Genomic DNA, 21968 nt, shown 5'->3' on the forward strand with positions numbered 1-21968 from the left:
GGCTTATTCTATAAAGTACACCTAAATTGAGGTATATGTGGAGGGGCATAATCGAACGGGGCACCCAAGTTTTCATGAGGGCGTCCTCGCAGGATGGCCCCGTGAAGGGGCAGGGAAACCCATATTATCAAAACAAGATGAGCGTCCATCTTTCGTTTCGATAATATGGTCGGAGACGCCCAAATCTCAACATTTAGGTCGACCTTAGAGATGGTCGACTTAAATGTTGAGATGGTCATCCCCGGTTTTCAGCCATAATGGAAACAGAGGACGCCTATCTCAAAACCGACCAAATCCAAGCCCTTTGGTCCTGGGAGGAGCCAGAATTCGTAGTGCACTGGTCCCCTTGACATGCCAGGAAACCACCCGGGCACCCTAGGGGTTACTGCAGTGGACTTCACAAATTGCTCCCAGGTGCATAGCTCCCTTACTTTGTGTGCTGAGCCCCCCAAATCCCACTCCTCACAACTGTACACCACTACCATAGCCCTAAGGGGTGAAGGGGGGCACCTACATGTGGGTACAGTGGGTTTTGGAGGGCTCACATTTACCACCACAATTGTAACAGGTGGGGGGGGGGTGGGCCTGGGTCCACCTGGCTGAAGTGCCCTTCACCCACTAAAACTGCTCCAGGGACCTGCATACTGCTGTCATGGAGCTGGGTATGACATTTGAGGCTGGCAAAACATATTTTTTAAATCTTTTTTTAGGGTGGGAGGGGGTTGGTGACCACTGGTGGAGTAAGGGGAGGTCATCCCCGATTCCCTCCGGTGGTCATCTGGTCAGTTTGGGCACATTTTCATGGCTTGGTCGCAAGAAAAAATGGACCAAGTCAAGTCAGCCAAGTGCTCGTCAGGGTTGCCCTTCTTTTTTCCATTATCGGCCGAGGATGCCCATCTCTTAATCACGCGCCAGTCCTGCCTTCACTACGGAGCCCATACTGCCTCCTATTTAGGAAGTGGTGAGGACTCTGGCAGTAACCGAGCAGTAATCAGGCAGCGTGCAGCACTGCTCGATTACCGCTGGGCACACTCATTCCCCACCTACCGGTGCTAGAAAATAGTGGTAGAGCCGATTTGCCACATGCAAAACCAGCAGTAGCCCTACCACTGGGTTATAAAGGGCTCCTTGGTATATAAGAAAACACTATGTAGTAATTAAACTTTATAAATTCTTGAATAGATGGGGGGGAAAAAAGAGAATAATTCTACCCTCTCCCATAACCTACTTTTGCAGATTCATGTTTTATATGACATATATTTGAGTCCCTTGTTTGAAATTGTAGAGTTTTGGGCTTAAGTTTTATTATTACGAAGATGATATTTTACTTGTTGAGAGGATTCAAGGTCTTTCTCCTGATGTGACAAATTTGCAGAATTGCTTACATGCAGTGGCACGATGGCTCGATCAGGCTAAGTTTGTCTTGAATGATAAGAAGACAAAGGTACAGTGAAACACCATTTGTTCATGACCCATTATAGCATGGGTCCAGATCGTGCACAAGGCAATATGCCTCCTAGTTTTGTTGTTTGTTACATTTGTACCCCGCGCTTTCCCACTCATGGCAGGCTCAATGCGGCTTACATGGGGCAATGGAGGGTTAAGTGACTTGCCCAGAGTCACAAGGAGCTGCCTGTGCCTGAAGTGGGAATTGAACTCAGTTCCTCAGGACCAAAGTCCACCACCCTAACCACTAGGCCACTCCTTTCACAGGACTCGTTTATACACGCTCCCCACTTTAAATTCTCTCTTTGACCAGGTTTTCAGCAGCGACAGCGATTCACACGGGCCATCTGCCCAAGCTCACTCTCTGCTGTGCCCCGCCCTTGCAGAAGCAGGAAGTTGGGTCAGAAGAAGGGGGCAGGGCACAGCAGAGCATCTCCAAACTCGGGCAGATGGCCCATGTGAATCCCTGCTGCTGCTGCCAAAAACCTGGCCAGAGAAAGGATTTAAGGTGGACCTGGGGCCAGAGGAGGAGGATTAGGAAAGGAGTCAGTGTGCCCCTGCCACAGCATTAGTTTATTTGAATTTGTTTTATTTCAATATATAAACAAGCATACAGACTTGTTTCAGAAATACAGCAAGAATATAACAAAAGTAAAGTTTCTATATAACTAAACAAATAAACATCACGCTTCCTTAGACCACTAAATAATATACAAGTGGGAGGCGAAATGAAGAGAGAAGTTTACATATTCATAATAACTATATTAAATTAAATAGGCAGCATGTCTCTCATTTTCTTTTAAATTTTCAGTTGTTTCATTTCTATAAATGATTTAAGTTGTTCCGGAGAATAAAACGCATATTTTGTTGTTCCCAGATTTACTATGCATTTACATGAGTACGCTAAAAAGAAGGAGGCCCCCACTTCCAATGTCTCCTTTTTTAAAGCCAAAAATGCCTCTCTCTTTATCTGGGTCTGTTTTGTAACATCGGGATAAATCCATATCCTCTCCCCTCCAAAGAGGGATTTTGCATTTTTAAAGTATAGTCTCATTACAGCATCCAAATCCTGTTCGAAAACAAATGACACTAATAAGGTAGATCTCTGGGTGAAGCATTAGTTAAAAAAAAATGGCACCCTTGGGCTCCGGACATGCCATTTGAGTAGGCCTGATGACTCATTTATACATGCACTGATAGTATGTGGTTCAAGGTCTTTGCCTCCCAAGTACTGCATACTATCAGTGCCCCACCGTAGGTTGGTTGACTGGGAAAGCACATCCACCGACTGTAAAAAAAAAATGACTTATTAGTAGTTTTAAATATTTAGGGGTTATTATTGATACCCACCAGGCATTTGAAGAACAAGTCTCTGATGTTCATAAGGGCTTTTATGCCCTTACAAACATCAGAATGGAGGAGTAGCCTAGTGGTTAGTGCAGTGGACTTTGATCCTGGGGAACTGAGTTCGATTCTCACTGCAGCTCCTTGTGACTCTGAGCAAGTCACTTAACCCTCCATTGCCTCTGGTACAAAATAAGTACCTGAATATATGTAAACCGCTTTGAATGTAATTGCAAAAACCTCAGAAAGGTGGTATATCAAGTCCTATTTCCCTTCCCCTATTTTGCCTGTGAGCAATGCAGCACTGTTTTGATGAATCCACTCTACAAGTAATTTCAAAATTAAATTATGGGAACTTGGTTTATGCAGGGCTTACTCAATCTGATTTAAACTGGCTGCAGACATTGAGACTACCGCTATTAGGGGCCCTTTTACTAAGCTGCGGTAAAAAGGTTCCTGTGGTAGCGGCAGTGGCCGCTTTTTGCCATGCAATGACACCCTTTCTACCACAGCAGGTAAAAAGACTGCAAAAATACATGGTCATGTGGTAAGATTGCTCTTACCACATAGCCATGCAAGGGGGGGGGAGCACTTACTGCAACCCATTGAGGTGGCAGTAAGGGTTCATGCGGTAACCGGGTAGCAGATAACCGCTGCGCAAAAAAATTTGAGCATTATTTTCCACAGTGTAGGAAATGTTACGTGCTGGGACTGGAACTACCACTGGCGACTGTGTTGGCCCAGCGGTGGGCTTACCGACGCTTTGTAAAAGGACCCTGTAGATTGTTAGGCAATGGTTAAGAAGTATGAGCATATTACACCTGTGTTTAGAGTGAAGTTTAAGATATTGAAATTAACTCATTGTGCTTATTATAATCGACAGCCATCTTATTTAAGTTCTTTGGTGATACATTATTTGCCTAGTCGGTCTGTACAGGATGACTGCCTTCCCTTGATCTATTTAGGTGGGAGTGGTTTAGAAAGAGCCTTTTGTTGGTTATCTCAAAGTTTCTGGAATGACTTGCCAAGAGTTGTTCGGGAGGGGGGGGGTGGGGGGAGGTAGATTTTAAAAAGTTTAAAATTGCTTTAAAGACTTATTTGTTTACTCCAATTTTCACTATTGTTCAAGGCTATTGTTCTTGGAAGGACTGGATTTGGCACCTCTGTTTTACATAATTGTAGTGTTGATGAATCTAGTAAGGAATGATTGGTCTTGAAAGGATGTTATTAGGTCTTTGTTATCCTGAAAAGGAGTTCTAAACTGATATTGTATTTTATGTGTTTTATTATTGTAAACCACTTGGATTTGTAATGTTTTAAGCGGTATATCAAATTTTTAAACATTAAGTATATGTATGTAAACACTGTATAGGGCACATATTAATTTACTAAAACAGTATTCTAACAAGACTATTTGTAGTATTTGATAACCATTAAAAAAATACATGCATCTTATCAATGTACAAGTTAAATAAAACTAGTAATAAATATTTCATAGTGCGTTGCTCTTTTTTCCCTGTCACTTCAGACAAAATAAACTGGAGTATTATTCTGCCTCTTTTTGGCTGGGATTCCAGTGTTGGAGCTGAAGATGGTCTTTTCACCTTTAGGCCAAGACTAGAAACCTGTACAAAGGCAGGGAGGGGTCTGTCTTAATCCCCTTCCATCCATCTCCACTGGGGACACAAGGATGTAACAAAATACAAGTCAGGAAGGGTATTGAATGCATGGAATGGCTTTCCAGTGGAGGTGGTAGAGACGAGAACTGTGTTGAATTCAAGAAAGCATGGAAGAAACACAGAGGAGCTCTAAGGAAGAGAAAGGAATAGTAGATGTTATGGATGGGCGGACTAGATAGGCCATATGGTTTTTATTTGCTGTCATTTTTTTATGTTTCTATGTTAAAGCAAACTAGTTCTATTTGGTAAGGAAGTGTTTCCACTCACCTTGCAAGTAAAAAAATCCTCCTGGTGCCTATTTGTCTCACTCTTTTCTCATTTACAGGAAAATGATTTCGTTATAAATCTCACCATTTACCTCTTCGTATAGTACAGCTGTTGAATCATATTATTTGAAAACTGCATGCACAGAGTTCTGACCTTTCAACTGATGGAATAACCGACCATATGGTCCATTTACTAAGGCGGCACTGCAGCCACAGCCCGTTCAAAGTGTGTCGGTACTAGCACACAGCCAGCCTCGCTAGCAGCTCAGTAAACCCCAACGCATGTTTTCTACCAGTTAAAATTGTCAGAAAACAAAAGTGCATGAAAAACTTATCCAGTCTCCTCAAAAGTAGCTACAGAATATGAATTACTCCTTTTGAAATCTTTATTCCATACTCCTAATGAATTAGGGGGGGGGGGGGGGTTTAGACATCTTTTCCACAGGCTTATAACAATGCATATATAAACATTTCCTACTCAAACAGAATCATATTAATACCATAATAAAGTGAAATTTGAAAAAAAAATTTTATTGGAAGAAATCAGAACAGTCTTTACATCAGATTCAAAAAGAAATATGATTTTCTCCAACATATAGGGGCCCATTTACTAAGCTGCGCTAAAAAGTGGCCTGCATTATGACAAGCAGGGGTTTCCCCTCAAACTGAGGTCATGGTTAGTGCGGCTGTAAAAGGACCACATTTTCCATGTCCTCAATTAATGGCTACATGCTAATTTCCCAATTAGTGCACTGCCATTAGTGCAAGAGCCCTTACCGACACTATTTTCAAAGTGGTAAGGTTTAGCATAAAGCCATGTAGCTGTGCTACTGATTAGTGCTGGACACGCCTACTCTCTGCCCCCAGCACTAAAATTATAAAAAGTATTTTTAGCATATGGGAAACGTGTACAGATCCAAATACTGTGGAACACCTGAGCGTGCCCTGCAGTAAAGGATTTTCACTCGTGGTAAGCATGCGTTAGTGCTTACCGCGGCTTAGTAAAGGAGCCTCAATTTCAGTGTAAATAATCTCACAGTTGTTCAACTATATAAATTTACATTTATTTCCAAACATAATAAACTTTGCATACGTTTTCATCATTTGATATGTAAAAAAGGTGATAGAAAGTGTCAAAATACAAATATAGGCAAAAAAAAAAAAAGTAAAAGTATTAATAATTTTTTCCAGTGTAAAAATCCAATACCAAGCTTCTGCAACACTCCAATATAAAATTTCCCAGTTCAAGAGAAAAAAAAAACCTGAATTCCTCAAAACATTGAAAATGTCTGTTTTATACTCCTGTGTCCAGTTTAGTCATGCCTGCTTTGAATGTGACAATTTTCTCTGCCTTGTAGCAAATGGCTGAAACAAATATTCAGTACAAAATGCAAAGTTTAGAAACTGCTTAGGGGCCTCCAGTAACAACCACACTATAAGCCAGGCAGTTCAATGGCTCTAGAGCAGGCTTTTCACTCTTGTCCTGGGGACCTCACAGCTAGCTGGGTTTCAGGGATGTCTACAATGGATATGCATGAGATAAATGCAATATATGAATTTTTCATGCATATTCATTGTGGATAACAAGACATCCAACTGATTGTAGAACCTTCCCAGGATATATATTTTGTTGATCTTCGGATGATTAGATCACTTAGGTCTTTCCTTGACACAAAGGGGCCAATGCTCAAAGCTTCCTGGCTTGTAATGTTATGTTTTCATCAGTTTTATCCAGTTATTGTATGTCTAATGCTCAAAGGGTTTCGGTGCTGCTTTTACAGTTCGCGAAAGCAGAAGCCAAAAACTAGATGCAAATGTATTAAAACAAGCATTCCATGCAATGCACAGACATTTCCATGCAATGCAGAGAAGGGAGCGCCTACCTGTAACATTCAGAAATTTTCCAGCAGGTCCAAGGTGACGCACGTAAAAGGGCAGTTTCTCGGTAGTTTGTATTTTAATAGTAACTGCACTTTTCATGTGCATGTATCATATGCTTGTGTGTTACTACTGGAACAGCAGTGTAGCCTTAAAAAATAACAGCGTTCTGGTTGCCATACACAGAATACAATAAAAAAAACAATAATACACAACAAAAAGACAACAACAAAAAAGTAACCAACAAGAATCATCCATGAAAGTGCGCATATGACATCCAGCTATGATGCCCACCAGGGTCCAAAGAGCAGTTGTTGCCATTTTTCAAGTCCAGTTCTGTTTTTATGTTGTCTTGTTATTTATTTTATTTCCACTTTTTTCCTGTGTAATGGAGCATATCTACTGCACTTGTTTGCCCCCTCTCCCTGCCTTCTGTTCCTCTGGCCTGAGCATGCACAGAACGACGCTTCCCACGAAACTGTTCTGCACATGTATCAGGCACTTTCCCTACCGAACCACACAAAGACTTTCCACACATCTCATTTGCATGTGATTTCCTTTGAGCATCCATAGCTGTTCTTCGTTCAGTAAGTTCAGCCACAGCTATAAACGCATGTGGCTATCGATAATGACTTTTGAGCATCGACCCCTGAGTGCCTTAAGCTATTATTGTTAGTGGTGTAGCCAGACTTATCATTTTGGCCAGGCCCACAAATAGGATGGGTGGGCCTTCCAAAACAGTCTTCCCCCTTTGTCCTGCATCTTTATCCCTCTCCTCTGAACCCACATCCAGCATTAGTCCCCAGTCTACCTCAGCATCTTTGCCAGCGCAGCAGTGACGCACCTTCATTGCCTGCATCGGCCTCGCAGACTTCCCTCTGCCGCATCCAGGAAACAGGAAGTTGCGTCAGAGAAGACAGAATGCAGCAGAGGGAAGTCTGCAGAGCTGACCCTGACTGCAGGGTTGCATCGCTGCTGCGCCAATGAAGATGCTGAGGTAGATCAGACAGGGAGGGGGAGCTCCTGGGCCACAGGAGTGGAATGCCAGATCTGGGGGCGTAAGAGAGCAGAGCGAGGTGACTGCCAATGAACTTTTTTTGGTGGGCTGAGCCAAGAATGGGTGGGCCTGTGCCCACTCGTAGCTACGCCACTGGTTTTTGCATGCTCTAATCTTTTCTCATCTGGATTATTACAATTCTATACTCCCAGTAATCCTCTTTACAGTTGTGTTTACAGCCCAGTTAGAACACAGATGTAAAATTACAATATAATGCTAAATCATGTCTCTCTGTTGTTAGCAGAGCAGCACCAGCTCCCTATTTCCTTTAGGATCGAATACAAAATTCAGATCCTGGCTTGCTGGACTTAAACTCTATTATCCTTCACTGACCTTAGCATACACTAAGATCCTCACTGGTTAATTTCATGGTGTTTCCACCTCTGTCAACATGCAGTCTGGAAGCATCGTACAATGCAGCTTTTAATTTCCTCACTCATTTTCTTATGGAATTCTCTTTCACTTAACATTGGAATGCAAAGCTCATTTTGTAAATTTAAGAATGGTGTCAAAGCTCGGGGTTACTCCTTAGTGTCTTCCCAAGCTTCTATATCTACACATCACTAACCACCCTAAGACCCCTCTGTGGTCCTCAGTGACGAGGTATATCGTTTTTCCTTCCTTTTGTATTTCCGCGGTTAACTCTAGCCTCTGGTTGGAATTGTTGCCCTACTCATTCTGTCTTTGTACTCTGTTTTGGGCTTGTCTGTTCTTTTGATCTTTTGTTTAGTTACTCCTTGCCTTGCAAACATAATTTTTTGCTCAAATTGCAGTACATCAAATATTCATAATAAATAAATAAATAAGTAGTTATATATTCAAGGGTTATGCCTAGTTGTTTCTAGATACAAAATACTTTGGTGGTGTTTTTTGTTCCAACCGTGGCTTAGACTTACAATTTCCATGTCACAAAAACGAGTAAAAGTGTTTTCAGAGTTAAACTCAGCCATTATCTATGCCGCATGTCTAATTTAATACTATGCATCTAAGACTATCCCAGGTCATATTTGGTCAAGATTTTTCAAGAGCAATTATAAGTCATGTGCACTGGTATTCTAATACCTAACATAGCTCATGTGCAAATCTTGCTATCTCCATCCATCCTTTCTCTCCTTCAAGTCAAAACGGTATCGTTGTTCTGCCTACTGGTACAAATGTCAACAGCTTAGAGTAGATGCATTCTCCTCAGCTAAAAGACCTCGTCTGAATGGACAATTTACTTAAATTCTTTAACTTTTCAAAAGCACACCTCAGACCATATAATGAACTTTCCAGATAAATCTGCACTGACACAGGCTAACTCCATTCGTAAAAAGTAGATTATCACCCTAGGCAAGCTGGGAAACTCCAGCCACCAACCTGGAAGCAATCTCCAGACTGAATAACTTAAAAGAAAGCACAGTATAAAAATGAACCATCTAACACTAACAGCATTCCATAGTATTCATAACTTTCATCGTTAAATCAGAAGGCCAAATTAGCTGCTTGCCATAAATTCTTGGAAAGGTTAAAAAAGATGAAGCTGTAGGTGGCAGAAATGGCCAGAATTCTATTACCCACAGGAATATCTAATATTTTATGGCACATTTAAAAAAAATTGAGCTGTGAAAATGACAGGCTTTACTGTATAGCTAAGACCACTACAGGTTCAAAGATCTGACTATTGCAGTTTTATTATATATCAGAAGTATAAATTCAAAATATCTATGGTACTTGCCAACAAACTAAAGTTTAACTCTTAAATAAGCAAGTGAACCTCTCTTTTTCATTACCCAGTTTATACCTGGAGGAAAAAGACTTCAGATGCTCAACATTCTCTGTTGAAATCAGATAAACAGTGAATGATTGAATGCTTTGTATCCACTATTACAAAAATTTCTTCCCGACATGGATATTGCATGAGCTCCTCATGAGTCAAAAAAACCCTCCAAGGTCTAATAGTCTTTAACAAGTATGCATTATATTTATGGTTTCTCTTTGCTGAACCATCGTATCGAGTGGAAGGCCTTTATTTAAAGGTTTACCCTTAGCTCTTTTGTTTCTAAGCGAAGCCTGTCAGTTTAAGGGATTAGTCTCCACTATGATAGGCGGAGAATTGAAGGCGTCTGTTTAAAAGCAGGCAGCCATTATACAAATAGGACCTATATAGAAGGAAGGCAGGACACAAATTGGTAAGTGATAAACAGCGAGATTCCGTCGCCGTGCTCCATATTCCCCCTCTCTAATATACAGCTGTATGTATATATTGTTTTAGGGCTCTCACTATGGCTGTGGATTCCGCTCCTTAAGAAGCTTGAAGCGAAACAGAAGCTTTCTGTAGAGCGCTCCCAGCCGTAGTCATCGCTACAGCCCAGGTAAGTGCCGCCAGTTAAACTATGGTTCAGCAATAAGAAATAAAATATTCCCTCTTCATAGCAAACAGAAACCATAAATATAATGCATACTTGTTAAAGACTATTAGACCTTGGAGGTTTTTTTGACCCATGAGGAGCTCATGCAATATCCACATCAGGAAGAAATTTCTGTAATAGTGGATACAAAGCATTCAATCATTCACTGTTTATCTGATTTCAACAGAGAATGTTGAGCGTCTGAAGTCTTTTTCCTCCAAGTATAAATTGGGGAATGAAAAAGAGAGGTTCACTTGCTTATTGAAGAGTTAAACTTTAGTTTTATTATACATATAAGAAAGATGCAGAAAGCAGTAAGAACAGAAATCCAACGATCAGCGGAGCTTTATTTTTAACTCTGCCTTTTTTTCACTTTTGGAGAACTGTAAGTAGCAAGAGAAAGGGCCTGCAAGAGCTTGGGAAGTTCAAAGAAATTGTTTGCCGCTCTTGCTAAGAGCATAAGACTTGCCATGCTGGGTCAGACCAAGGGTCCATATAGCCCAGTATCCTTCTTCCAATGGTGGCCAATCCAGGCCCAAGTCCCTGGCAGAATCCTATCAAGCAGCAGAATTTCATACTACTGACCCCTAATTACAAACATGTGGCACATAAAATGTGGCCCCGTGGCTGAAACCAGTTCCTAATTCTAAAGCCAGCTAGATACACTCCCAGCCAAACTGAATGATGGACTGGAATGTCTGCTCAGTAGCTGATATCAGGGGAGGATTATCACCAGAAACAGTGCGCAAGGGAGGAAATAAATAAATCATCCAGGAGTTATGCATTTGTGCCAAATCTGAAATTACCGCCAGGGAGGCGGGCTGGCCTGGCGGTAGTCTCATTTGGGCATGCACTGCATGCACATAGAGCCTACCGCGGCTTAGCAAAAGGGCCCCTAAATAAATAATTCATTCAGGCATTATGGGCATGCGCCAAATCTGAAATTACTGCCAGGAGGGCGCACTGGCCTGGTGGTAGTCTCATTTGGGCACGTACTGCACACACATAAAGCCTACCATGGCTTAGTAAAAGGATAAGAATAGCTAAGCTCTGGAACTCTTTGGCGGAGGATGTAGTAATAGCGGTTAGCGTATCTGGGTTTTAAAAAAGTTTGGAAACGTTCCTGGATGATAAGTCTATAATCTGCTATTGAGATGGACATGTGGAAGAAACTGCTTGTCCTGGGATTGGTAGCATGGAATGTTGCCACGATTTGGGTTTCTGCCAGGTACTTGTGACCTGGCTTGGCCATTGTTGGAAACAGGATACTACTACTACTACTACTTAACATTTCTAAAGCGCCACTAGGGTTACGCAGCGCTGTACAATTTAACATGGAAGGACAGTCCCTGCTCGAAGAGCTTACAATCTAGGCTAGATGGACCGTTGATCTGACCCAGTAACGGTCCAACCCAGTATGGCTATTCTTATGTTCTTACGGTCTGTATTGGGCAATGTATTGTTAGGGCCAAGGACCCAGTGGCCATCAATTCTGCTGCCTATGCCCTCTCCACCTCTACAATTCTACTTCAGTGTTATCTACAAATTAAACCCTGGCCTGCTCCTTTGTTCAGAGGAACAAAATAACACAGGATCTTAATATACGGTTCAGAGTGAACGTTGGATGTGCATTTAATTGTAATAGCTGAAGTACGTGCAGTGAAGAGTTTTTGCTTTCAGTAAAGTAACTTGAAAACATATCTGAGATCTGGTTTTGAAGTGATATTCTCAAATTTACCTCATCTGATCAGAAAAGTCCTTAAATGCCAACATCCCTGTATGGATATGCAGTTATTGAGTCCTGCCAGATATAAAATGAGATGTTTCACCTTCAGCAGAAAAACAAAAGCTCAAAAGTCAAGGTGTTAAAAAATTGAAGTTTATATACTCTAATGAATTCAGGCTGTACCAAGTAAACCAGGGCTACATAAATTAAAAATTTGGCACTATAACCAAAGAATAAACTTCAGAATCATTTCAAAATTATACTAAAAACATTCAGCTCTCTACGCACTCCAGTTAGCATCAACAGAACAGCAGGTGTAAAATAAACTACACAAATTACAAGAATTATTAATTAAAAAAAGGTTCCTATGAAAACTAGATATTAATTGGTTACATATGAAAATGAACTGCCGTTAACTGCCTTTTCTTCTGGCATTATTATTAAACCAATGTGAACACAGGTAAAACTATCAGATTTGGTAGCCAGCTGAGGCACCACACACTGGGCCTACCGCATGCTAAAAGAGCACTACCATGGGACGTGCCGAGGCGTCCCAGGGTAGTTTTGCGCTTAGCGTGCGCTAATCCCACACTGGAAAGTATTTTTTCATTTTCAGCGTGGGAGGCGTGCCCATGGGCGGACAGCAGACGTGCCTGCGCTAATCAGCGCAGGCACATTACCGAATGCTACCCAATTAGTGCAGGGGTGACAGTAAGGGCTCCTGCGGTAATGGTCACACGGTAATGGTGAAATTAGTGCGTGACCATTATAAGAATATGTACAGGCAGCCATTTTATCGCCACGCTAAAAGTGGCTGCAGCACACAGAACACCCACGTGATGTCAACAGTGCTGGCCACTGGCCACTTTTTAGCGTAGCCTGTTAAAAGGACCCCACTATAAAGCAATACCAGCTGCAGTTCTTTTGACTACTGAACAGTTGTATTCTGATGAGCTAACACACATCTGTCCTCTATGCTAAGCAGTAAAAAGCCTTGTAAAGCACTAGAGAAGTACCTTTCCTAAAAACACGGTGTCATTGGAATGCTTTGTTTGTGCAAATTGTACTGTAGTTTTTCGAGGCCAACTGTTTTCTGGCTGACTACCATAAATCTGCAGTGTACTTTTGAAAGCCAACTGCTCTAGCCTCTGTTTTTGCTTTCATCTGATAGAATCAGCAATGCATTCTCTTTATTTCCTTAGAAGGACACTGTGCAAGTGACAGCAATGAGCTCTTGTACGTTAATCACTGGTGTTCTCTGTTCTGGGAACATGATCCCTGTCCATCTGCTCTCAGAGCAGAAAATCTATCTTTCATATTTAAATAAAAATCAATCTACTTATATAATATTTGGTACTAACTGTAAAAGGGCTACAATTTATCAAAGGAGTACAATAAAGGTTTTTTTTTTTTTTTTTTAAATCAGTTGAGAAAATGAGCCCAAATGATGTTCAGTGGTTCCCGACTCACAGCCTCCTCTCCATTGGTCCAGTGAGAGAAGAGAAAAAATGGCTGCCATTACAGTAGCAGCTGCCATCAGCCAATGATTGGCACCAAGGAAGTCTTGGAAGCACAGGTGCTAACTTCACTGTGTCTAAGAGGAGGTAATTTCTGTTGACAAAAGGGACAAAAAATTGTCAACCACTGAATTTGCTGGGTTGGCCTGGAGGAGCATAATCGAAAGGCGCCAGTGAAATAGCTGACAAGCCATCGCCGGTGCCGGCGCTGCAAGTAGGCGGAGCCAACCGTATTTTCGAAAAAGATGGCCGGCCAAATGTCAGTTCACCGGGGTTGAGATGGCCGGCCTCAGTTTTCGGCCATAATGGAAAAAAATGCCGGCGATCTCAAACCCGGCGAAATCCAAGGCATTTGGTCGTGGGAGGAGCCAGTGCACTGGTCCCCCTGACATGCCAGGACACCAACTGGGCACCCTAGGGGGCACTTCTAAAAATTAAAAAAAATATATACAAATAGCTCCCAGGTGCATAGCTCCCTTACCTTGGGTGCTGAGCCCCCCAAATCCCTCCCAACACCCACTCCCCACAACTCTACACCACTACCATAGCCCTTATGGGTGAAGGGGGGCACCTACATGTGGGTACAGTGGGTTTTGGGGGGTCAGAGGGCTCAACACTTACCACCACAAGTGTAACAGGTGGGGGGGGGGGTGGGCCTGGGTCCACCTGCCTGAAGTCCACTGCAACCAACAAAAACTGTTCCAGGGACCTGCATACTGCTGTCAGGGAGCTGGGTATGACATTTGAGGCTGGCATACAGGCTGGCAAAAAAGGGTTTTAATTTTTTAGTGTGGGAGGTGGTTGGTGACCACTGGGGGAGTACGGGGAGGTCATCCCCCATTCCCTCCGGTGGTCATCTGGTGAGTTGGGGCACCTTTTTGAGGCTTGGTCGTGAAAATAAAAGGACCAAGTAAAACCGGTGAAATACTGATTAATGCCGCTTTTGTTTTTTTCCATTATGCGTTGAAGCCGGCTATCTGGGAGCCACGCCCATACCCGTCCATGTCCCACCTTCGCTACACCGCCTTGAACTTTTGCCGGTTTGGCGACAGGAAAGCGGCGATGGTGTCAAAAAAGCAACTTTCGATTATACCCATTTCGCCGCTTTTGAGAGATCGCCGGCCATCTCCCGATTTATGTCAGAAGATGGCCGGTGATCACTTTTAAAAATAAGCCTGCTGGTGACTCAATGCTAGCACACAGCACTGACATACAGGGGTCCTGAGTTGGGTCTTCTCCCTGAGTCCAGCAAGGGCTGAGGAAAATATGGAAGCAGCATTCACAGCCCATGGTAGAAGAAAGTCCCAAGTATTAGATAATGGTTACACCTGGAGACTGGATTTAGGGCTCATTATTGCACAGTTCTGGAAGAATCAATTGTCACTGCAATGACTATGTTAAAATAAGTTCGGAGTGCATATATAATAGGGGTGAAATTCTCTGGGTGCTTGTAAAAGACTGAGCATGGAGTCGATCCCAGGTCCAGGTGAGCTGGAAGCTCAAAGGGAAGAGGTGTAAACAACTGCCATGCCATATGAAAGAAAATGGCTGCTAGATTAGCTTCACTAAAATAAAATAAAATTGCAACATTTATAAAGAGAAATCCCAACACCAGAAGCACAGCATGGTTATTTAAAAAAAAAAAAATCACCCAGAGTTCATCTTCAAATGTTATTTTGCAAGCCATGTAAGGCACGAATCCCTCATTGACTTCCTCTAAAACTGTTTCAGCCTGAGGATTTGGCTGTAAACGATGTTTACTGCTATAGCACCAGCTTGAAGTCCACTGGGAAAGTTCAGATTTGGTTGATCGCTGCCAGGAATGTAATGAGGAAGGCGGCATTTCCACAAATATAGACAGTTAACACAACCTTTTTAAAGGTATGGCCCTGAAAGAGAATGAGCAGATGTTTATTCAGCTCCTAAAACCCACTGTCATTTTATCACATTGAAAAAGAAGAGTTTATTAACAGTACCTTTGCCTCCACAGCTGACAACGAATGCAGAATTGCAATATTATCCTCTTCCATTGTTTCTGCTATTAAAAAAAAAAACTAGTTATATGCCACTAACAGTGAAACCAAACTTAAAATCATCATTTCATTTTTGACAGAAGTAAAAAAAATGAATGTTGCGGGATCTACACCACTGCTGAGTCTAGTAGCATTTCTTCCATCTGCTGAATTAATTAGTGTACACGAAAAATGACAGCCTGAGGCCAGCCTGAAGCCAGTTAGTTTTACTGTTAGGAAAATGTTAAAATGAATATCTCTTGTCCACCAGAAGAATTGGATCTAAATTTACGTGTAGGCCTAGTCCCCAGGCTAGGGTGACCAACATCTGGGGGCAGCAAAGTCCCTGTCCCCAGTCACCCTTCAAACCTCTAATCCCAGTTTCTGAGGTCTCCGGGGGAGGGGGGGGGGGGAGAGGGGGACAAGGAAGGCAGTGATAGGAAGGAACAGAGTGGAGTTGGGGTAGGAATTAAATTGGTTTGGAAGACCAAAGGACTGAAATCAAAGATCTCTGGGGGCACAAGGAAACAAAAGTAAAGAGAAGCAATGCAGCACTCACACCAATAGTGCCAATGGATAACAAAAGATAAAATCTGGCGTATAAAGTAATATGGTTCTTATGCAGCATGAAGGCAGTAAAGGATAATCACCTATAGTTCTTTAGCTGGCTACCAAAGTGGAAGAATGAGATGGGCTTTCTTAGTTTATTTAAAGCCCCAGTTTTGGAGGGAGAGTATCTTTTCCTGGTCTTTTTTCTGCTAGCCAGCGGCAAGCAGTACTAAGGCTTACTAAGGCATGGCCTCAAGCACTACCCAGTTCTCAGGCTAAAGGAAAAGGAGATTAGCCTACACCAGAGGAGGTTAACAAGAATTAGATTTGTGCCCAGAAGCAATCTGAGCTCAAGGTGGGGAACTGAGATGCAAAGCCTGTGAAGGGAAGGGGCTAGGAACTAGATGGAACTCAGAGGAGACTCCAGAGGGGAGGGGAGTGTTGACATGTGCCTGGCCCCAAGACAGGAACTGGAGGAAGGGAGACTTTTCACAAAGATCAATTCCTGTAGCCAAATTCAGAGAGGAGCCCAGTAGTCGAGGACTGGATGGTAAGACCTGTGTGGAGCTAACCCTGCTGTGGGAAGGGAAGAGTGGTGTCCTCCCTAAGGAAGAGTGAGAGGGCAAGTATGAGGGATGGAGGAGAAAGAGAGGCTTTGCTCCTATCTTGTCACCATCTGGCAAGTTCCATCTGTGGTTTTCCCATGCTCCATCTTTGGGACCCCTCCAGTTTCCAGTATCATCTCTTGCCTGACCGAGGAAAACTGCCGACCCCACCCTGCGAGTGATGCCACTCGTGGATGTGAGATGAAGAAGGGCAGGCAAGCACCAAAGAAGTGAGTACCTCCTTCTCATGCCAACAAAGGAGCTCATTTGAGTGCTCCTCAGAGCAAACTTAGGGCAGATTTTGCGGTGGCAGCAGTTTTGTGTTTTACTTTTACTATCTATGGCAGTATCTACTATTCCTGTTATTATTGGACAAGGTAGATACGGCCAGATAGCTGGCCACAGAAACTGTTCTTCTGGAGCTCATGTGCTAATTGATCATATAACGTCTTTTCAATCTGAGTCTACTACTAGGAGACAGTGGCGTAGCCAGACAACCAATTTTGGGTGGGCCTGAGCACAAAGTGGGTGGGCACAAAATTTTCTCTCTCCCCCCTCTCCCCAACTCAGAATATAAATACTTTAGCTGATGAGGATCCCCAATGTCTGTCAGTTGGTGACCTCCACTAGAGATGGCCAGAACTCCTCTCCACCAAGCCCAGCAGGCAGCAGCAACTCCTCGAGCCACTGATGCCAGCAGCACCCCATACATGCTTAGTTGCCAGTGGCTCCAGGATGCTGCCCCCATCTGCCAAGCTTGGTGGAAGGCAGCTCTGGCCAGCTTCGGAAGAGATCCCCAGCTGGTAGGGCTTGGGAATTCCCACTAGCTACAGCAAGGGTCAGGGCTGCTGTTAACCATGCTACTACTACTACTACTATTTAGTAGTATTTAGTACTATTTAGTAGTAGGAACTGGGAACCTCAGCATGCACTGCAACACTGGAGAAAACAAAACAAAAGCACATTTCCTTTTCTACTTAACACAATAAAAAGACATCCACTATGCACATTTCCCAAAACTAACATATTCCATTTAAAACATTCAAAATAAAGTGATTTTCTACCTTTATTATGTGGACATTTTATTTTTCCATCATGTTGGTTCCAATTTCCATTTCCTGCTTTTCTGTCTTCTGCTAATTCTTCAAGCGGCTGTCCATTTGTCTTTTTTCTCCTGTCATTTCCTCACTACACCTGCCTCTGAAGTATTGATCTTTCCATTTTAGCTCTTTCCTTTCTTTCTTTCTTTCTTTCTTTCTTTCTTTTCTGCCTCTGTACACTCAAATTTCACCCTCTTTCTAAATCTTTTCCTTCTTTTTACTTTTCAGATATCTAACACATTTCCTTTCACCCACTAGCTCTCCCATTCCCCATCTCTCTCCTTCCCAGCCTATCATTCCCTTCCATCTTCAATCTACGCACCATTACCATATTTCTACCCTCTGTAATAACTGTTCTTTCATTTATTTCCTTGCCATCTCCACTCCCTGGGCCTCTCCCCCATGCTTTCCACCATTCACAGTGTCTCCCTCCCTCCACCCTTCCAGCCCAGCATCTGTTCCCTCTTTCTCCCATCCTCACCCTCGTAGCCTGGTATCTCCCTATCCCTTTTACCTCCCACCACCAGCATCTTCCTGTCCCATCTCTCTCCTCTCCCCCATTGTTCAGCATTTTTCCCTTTCTCTTCCCTACCATCCATTGTTCATCTTCTCTCCCTGGATCCATCTTCCCTCTTTCTCCCCTTCCCCACTTGTGCATCTCTCCTTTCCTCCACCTTCATGTCCAATTTTTCTCCCTCTCCCTGCCTGCCATGTTCAACATTTCCCCTCTCATCTCTCCCTCCTTTTCTTCCATTTCCATGTCCAACACTTTTTTTTATCTCTCTGGTTCTTTACCACTCCTATGCAGCCTTTCCCTCCCTCTCCCCATCCCACCCCACCTCTATCCAACAATTCTCCCTCTCTTTCCCCTTCTAACATCTCTCCATCCCTCCCCCCACATCGAACAATTATTCCTCCACCCCACTAGCACTACCCTGTCTCACTCCCTACCCTCATCCAAACAATGCTCCTGTCTCTCCCTTAATCTCTCCTTGATCCTTCAAGCCACCTGCTAGTATGCTGTAGGCATTTTTTCTCTCCCTTCCTCCTCCCACCCACTGACATGCTGCACATTTCCCCTCTTCCCCCCCCCCCCAGCCAACCGCTACAGTTTTTGTTCAACTTCTCTCCCACCTCCCAGCTACTGGTGACCCGCTGGCGCGCTGCAGGCCTTCTTTCCCCTCACTCCCCTTCCACCTTCGTCGGGCGGCGCTGCGATCTGGCTTTGTCTGCAGTTCTGCACGTCTGCAGCAGCTGAGTGCAGCGGAGCCGAGCCCGCTACGTGACTGCTTCCTTCCGGCCGGCTTCACATTGATTCTTCGAAACTGTCTGAAGAGGTGGGGCCAGCGGAGGAAGCATATTTTGTAGCGGAGCTAACACACAGCTGCCCGATGACGGGAGGGAACAAAACCTGTGGCGTGCCGGCGGGTGGCTGGGAGGAGGCTCAGGAGGGAAAACGGAAGTGAGCAGCAGCAAGGGAAAAGTTTGGGCTTTGAGGTGCACTGTTGCTGGGTGGGCCTGAGCCCAAAGTGGGTTAAAATTATCATCTGTGTACCCATTATTAAAACATTCTAATCTTGACTCCTCTGATGTTGACAATTTTAGGCCTATTTTGTCACTGCCTTTTCTCTCCAAGGTTTTAGAAAAGATGGCCATTGAACAGCTGCTAAGCTTTGTTGATAAGAAAGGATTTTCTGATCAATTTCACTTTGGCATTGTCTAAACATAGTACTGAAACTTCTTTTTTTTTTTTTAATAATTTTATCTTATATAACATATCTAATACCTCTGACCAAAGTCGGCGTGTATGTGTACAGCTCCACCAAATGTGGAACATGTCTCCCTTTAAACCACACTGTCGCCAACAGAGATCAGACCCTGGTTTGTACATTTTCACCAATCTGCTAGGGGTATAGTACCAACAATATAAAATCTTGTAGCCATTTTCAACCAGTGCACTTGATATTGATATTCGCAGCAGTGATCTGAGGGACTGTGACCACCTAGTGGCCTCATAGGTCACTCCCATTGCCGATTCCCATTTGGATGTATAATACTCCAATGGGTTGTCGGGTGCCAGAAGGGCCCTGTACAAACGAGTATTCCCACCTCTACTTCCCCCCTTTTGCATACTCTGCTCCTTGAGGGTTTCAGACAGATTTAGTTCTTCTTCTGCACGTCTCTTAATAAAGTCTCGTACCTGAAAATATTGTAAGGCTTGCAAAGGGGAGAGCCTATGCCCTTGACAAAGATCTGCATAGGGAATTATGTTATCCTGTTCATACATCTGGCCTAGCTCCGTAAGGCCTAGTTTTTCCCATTCCAAATATGCTGCATCCATTTGACCCGGACCAAAGTGGGGGGCAAATCTGAGAAACATATGTTTAAAATATGTCCTTTCAGGGAAAAGTTTCTCCCGCACTCTGCACCACGTCGACAGGGGCCAGCGTAAGAGAGGTGGGCTTTCTTTTGTTATTTCCCTGAGTTTAGTGCTCGACAGCCAGGGTATCGCCTGCAGGGGAACTGGGTCCAGCCACCATTGATCCAATTTGATTCCTATTTTATCTGACTTCTGTACCCAGGATGTTAGAATTTTTAAAGGAGCTGCGTGATAATATGCCTGGAAAGATGGGACCCCCATCCCTCCTCTTTCCTTTGCTTGATATAACATTTCGCTGCGTACCCTTGGGGGTTTCTTTTTCCAAATGAAAGCAAATGCTTTCCTCTGCAGGTTCCTCAAAAATCCCTCTGGGATGTCTATAGGGAGCGCCATGAATAAATATAATATTTTAGGGAGAATTATCATTTTTACCGCACTGATTCTACCCATCCACGAAAGGGTCAGCCCCTCCCATCTCTCTAATTCTTTAAAGAGGTCACGTAATTTGTCAGGAAAATTGTATTTGAATAGTTGATCCACGTTTCGTGGTATATTAACTCCTAGGTAGCGTATGTATTTGGTGGCCCAACGAAATGGGAACTGTCACTTTAATTGTTCTATTACCTCTTCTGGGACCATAACCCCTAATGCCTCGGATTTGTCATAATTGGTCTTAAATCCCGATACCTCTCCATAGCCCTGGGTCATCTCTTTGATCTGTGGGAAGGAGACTGCCGGATCTTTCAAAATGAGCAAAATGTCGTCTGCAAACAGGAGGAGCTTAGTTTCCATACCTGCCCATCTCAAGCCCCTGATCTCACTCTGGGCTCTAATTTGTATAGCTAACGGTTCCATTACAAGGGCAAATAGCAATGGTGACAGGAAGCAACCCTGTCTGGTGCCTCTCTTAAGTTGAAACGGACACGAGAGGTGGCCATTCACCCGCACCCTAGCTTTCGGGGTATCATAAATCAAATGCAGCCAAGTCCTAAATTGTCCCAGGATACCCATCCGCTCTATTACCGCGAATAAAAAGGGCCAGCTCACTCTGTCAAATGCCTTTTCAGCGTCTAGTGACAGTAGGCAGAGTGGGGTTTTGCTAATACAGGCGGTTTGTATCATATGTAATGCTCTTCTAATATTGTCGAATGCCTGAAGGCCCTCCACGAAACCTGCTTGATCCTCATGAACTAACAGTGGGATATATTTCTGCAGCCTAGATGCTAGTATCTTAGTAAAGATTTTGTAGTCTGTTCCCAATAGGGAGCTAGATCTGTAGGAGCTACAGAATTGTGGGTCCTTGCCTGCTTTGGGTATGACTATAATAGTAGCTAGATCCCAGGTCGGCGGAAGTCCCGTTGTCTGATCTAATGAGTTAAATACCCTTACCAGCAATGGGGAGAGCAGTTTGCCAAATATCTTATAGAATTTATTTGTGAATCCGTCAGGACCCGGAGATTTATTTATAGCTAAGTCCTTGATTGTTTTTTCAATTTCTTCTATTTTTATAGGGCTAGACAGGGATTGAGCTGCCTCGTCCAAAAGCTGTGGAATCTCAATTTTCGCCAAATAACTATTTATAGCCTCTGGATCGGGTATGATTTCTGGAGTATATAGATTTTGGTAAAAGGATCTAAAGGCTGATTTTATGTACTCCGCCTCTGAGTTCTTGACGCCTTTATCGTCTAATAGGCCTCCCACTGCATTTCTAGTAGTTTGGTGTTTCAATTTCTGAGCTAGGATTCTGCTAGATTTATCGCCAAATTCAAAATGTGTTTGACGTGTCTTCTGTAATTTCTCAGATAAGTCTGCTAGCTCTAGTTCTTGAAGTTGGGATCGCAGCGCTTGGGCTTCGGATATTAGAGTAGGTGATAATGGCAAACCCCCTTGTTGTAGCTGACCCTCTACTATGCCTAATTGCTCTCTCAAGTTTACGTTCTTCCGCGGATTTCGTTTTCCAGCAGTGGGAGCTCAGGGCTATCAACTGACCCCGTATTACTGCTTTGAGGCCTTCCCACA

At 43.4% G+C, this 21968-nt stretch overlaps 1 protein-coding gene and 1 long non-coding RNA gene across 3 annotated transcripts in view; one reads left to right on the forward strand and one right to left on the reverse strand.

Annotated features, from left to right (window-relative positions):
- The first annotated feature begins 1634 nt into the window (after positions 1 to 1634).
- Positions 1635 to 21188, forward strand: LOC115471734. Its single transcript, XR_003942407.1, has 3 exons — positions 1635 to 2736; positions 19067 to 19073; positions 21177 to 21188. It is a non-coding gene; the product is annotated as an uncharacterized LOC115471734 (long non-coding RNA).
- Positions 14429 to 21968, reverse strand: part of FRRS1 (ferric chelate reductase 1) — an 86742-nt gene continuing 79202 nt past the window's right edge. For both annotated transcript variants that reach the window (XM_030205532.1, XM_030205531.1), the window contains exons 15-16: positions 15280 to 15341; positions 14429 to 15192 (exon numbers count right to left, since the gene is read on the reverse strand). In XM_030205532.1, the coding sequence (XP_030061392.1) occupies positions 15100 to 15192; positions 15280 to 15341 (155 nt within the window). In that variant the 3' untranslated portion in view covers positions 14429 to 15099. The remainder of the gene's footprint in view (positions 15193 to 15279; positions 15342 to 21968) is intronic.

The sequence above is a fragment of the Microcaecilia unicolor genome, chromosome 6, assembly GCF_901765095.1.
Source record: "Microcaecilia unicolor chromosome 6, aMicUni1.1, whole genome shotgun sequence".
Taxonomy (NCBI): Eukaryota; Metazoa; Chordata; class Amphibia; order Gymnophiona; family Siphonopidae; genus Microcaecilia; species Microcaecilia unicolor.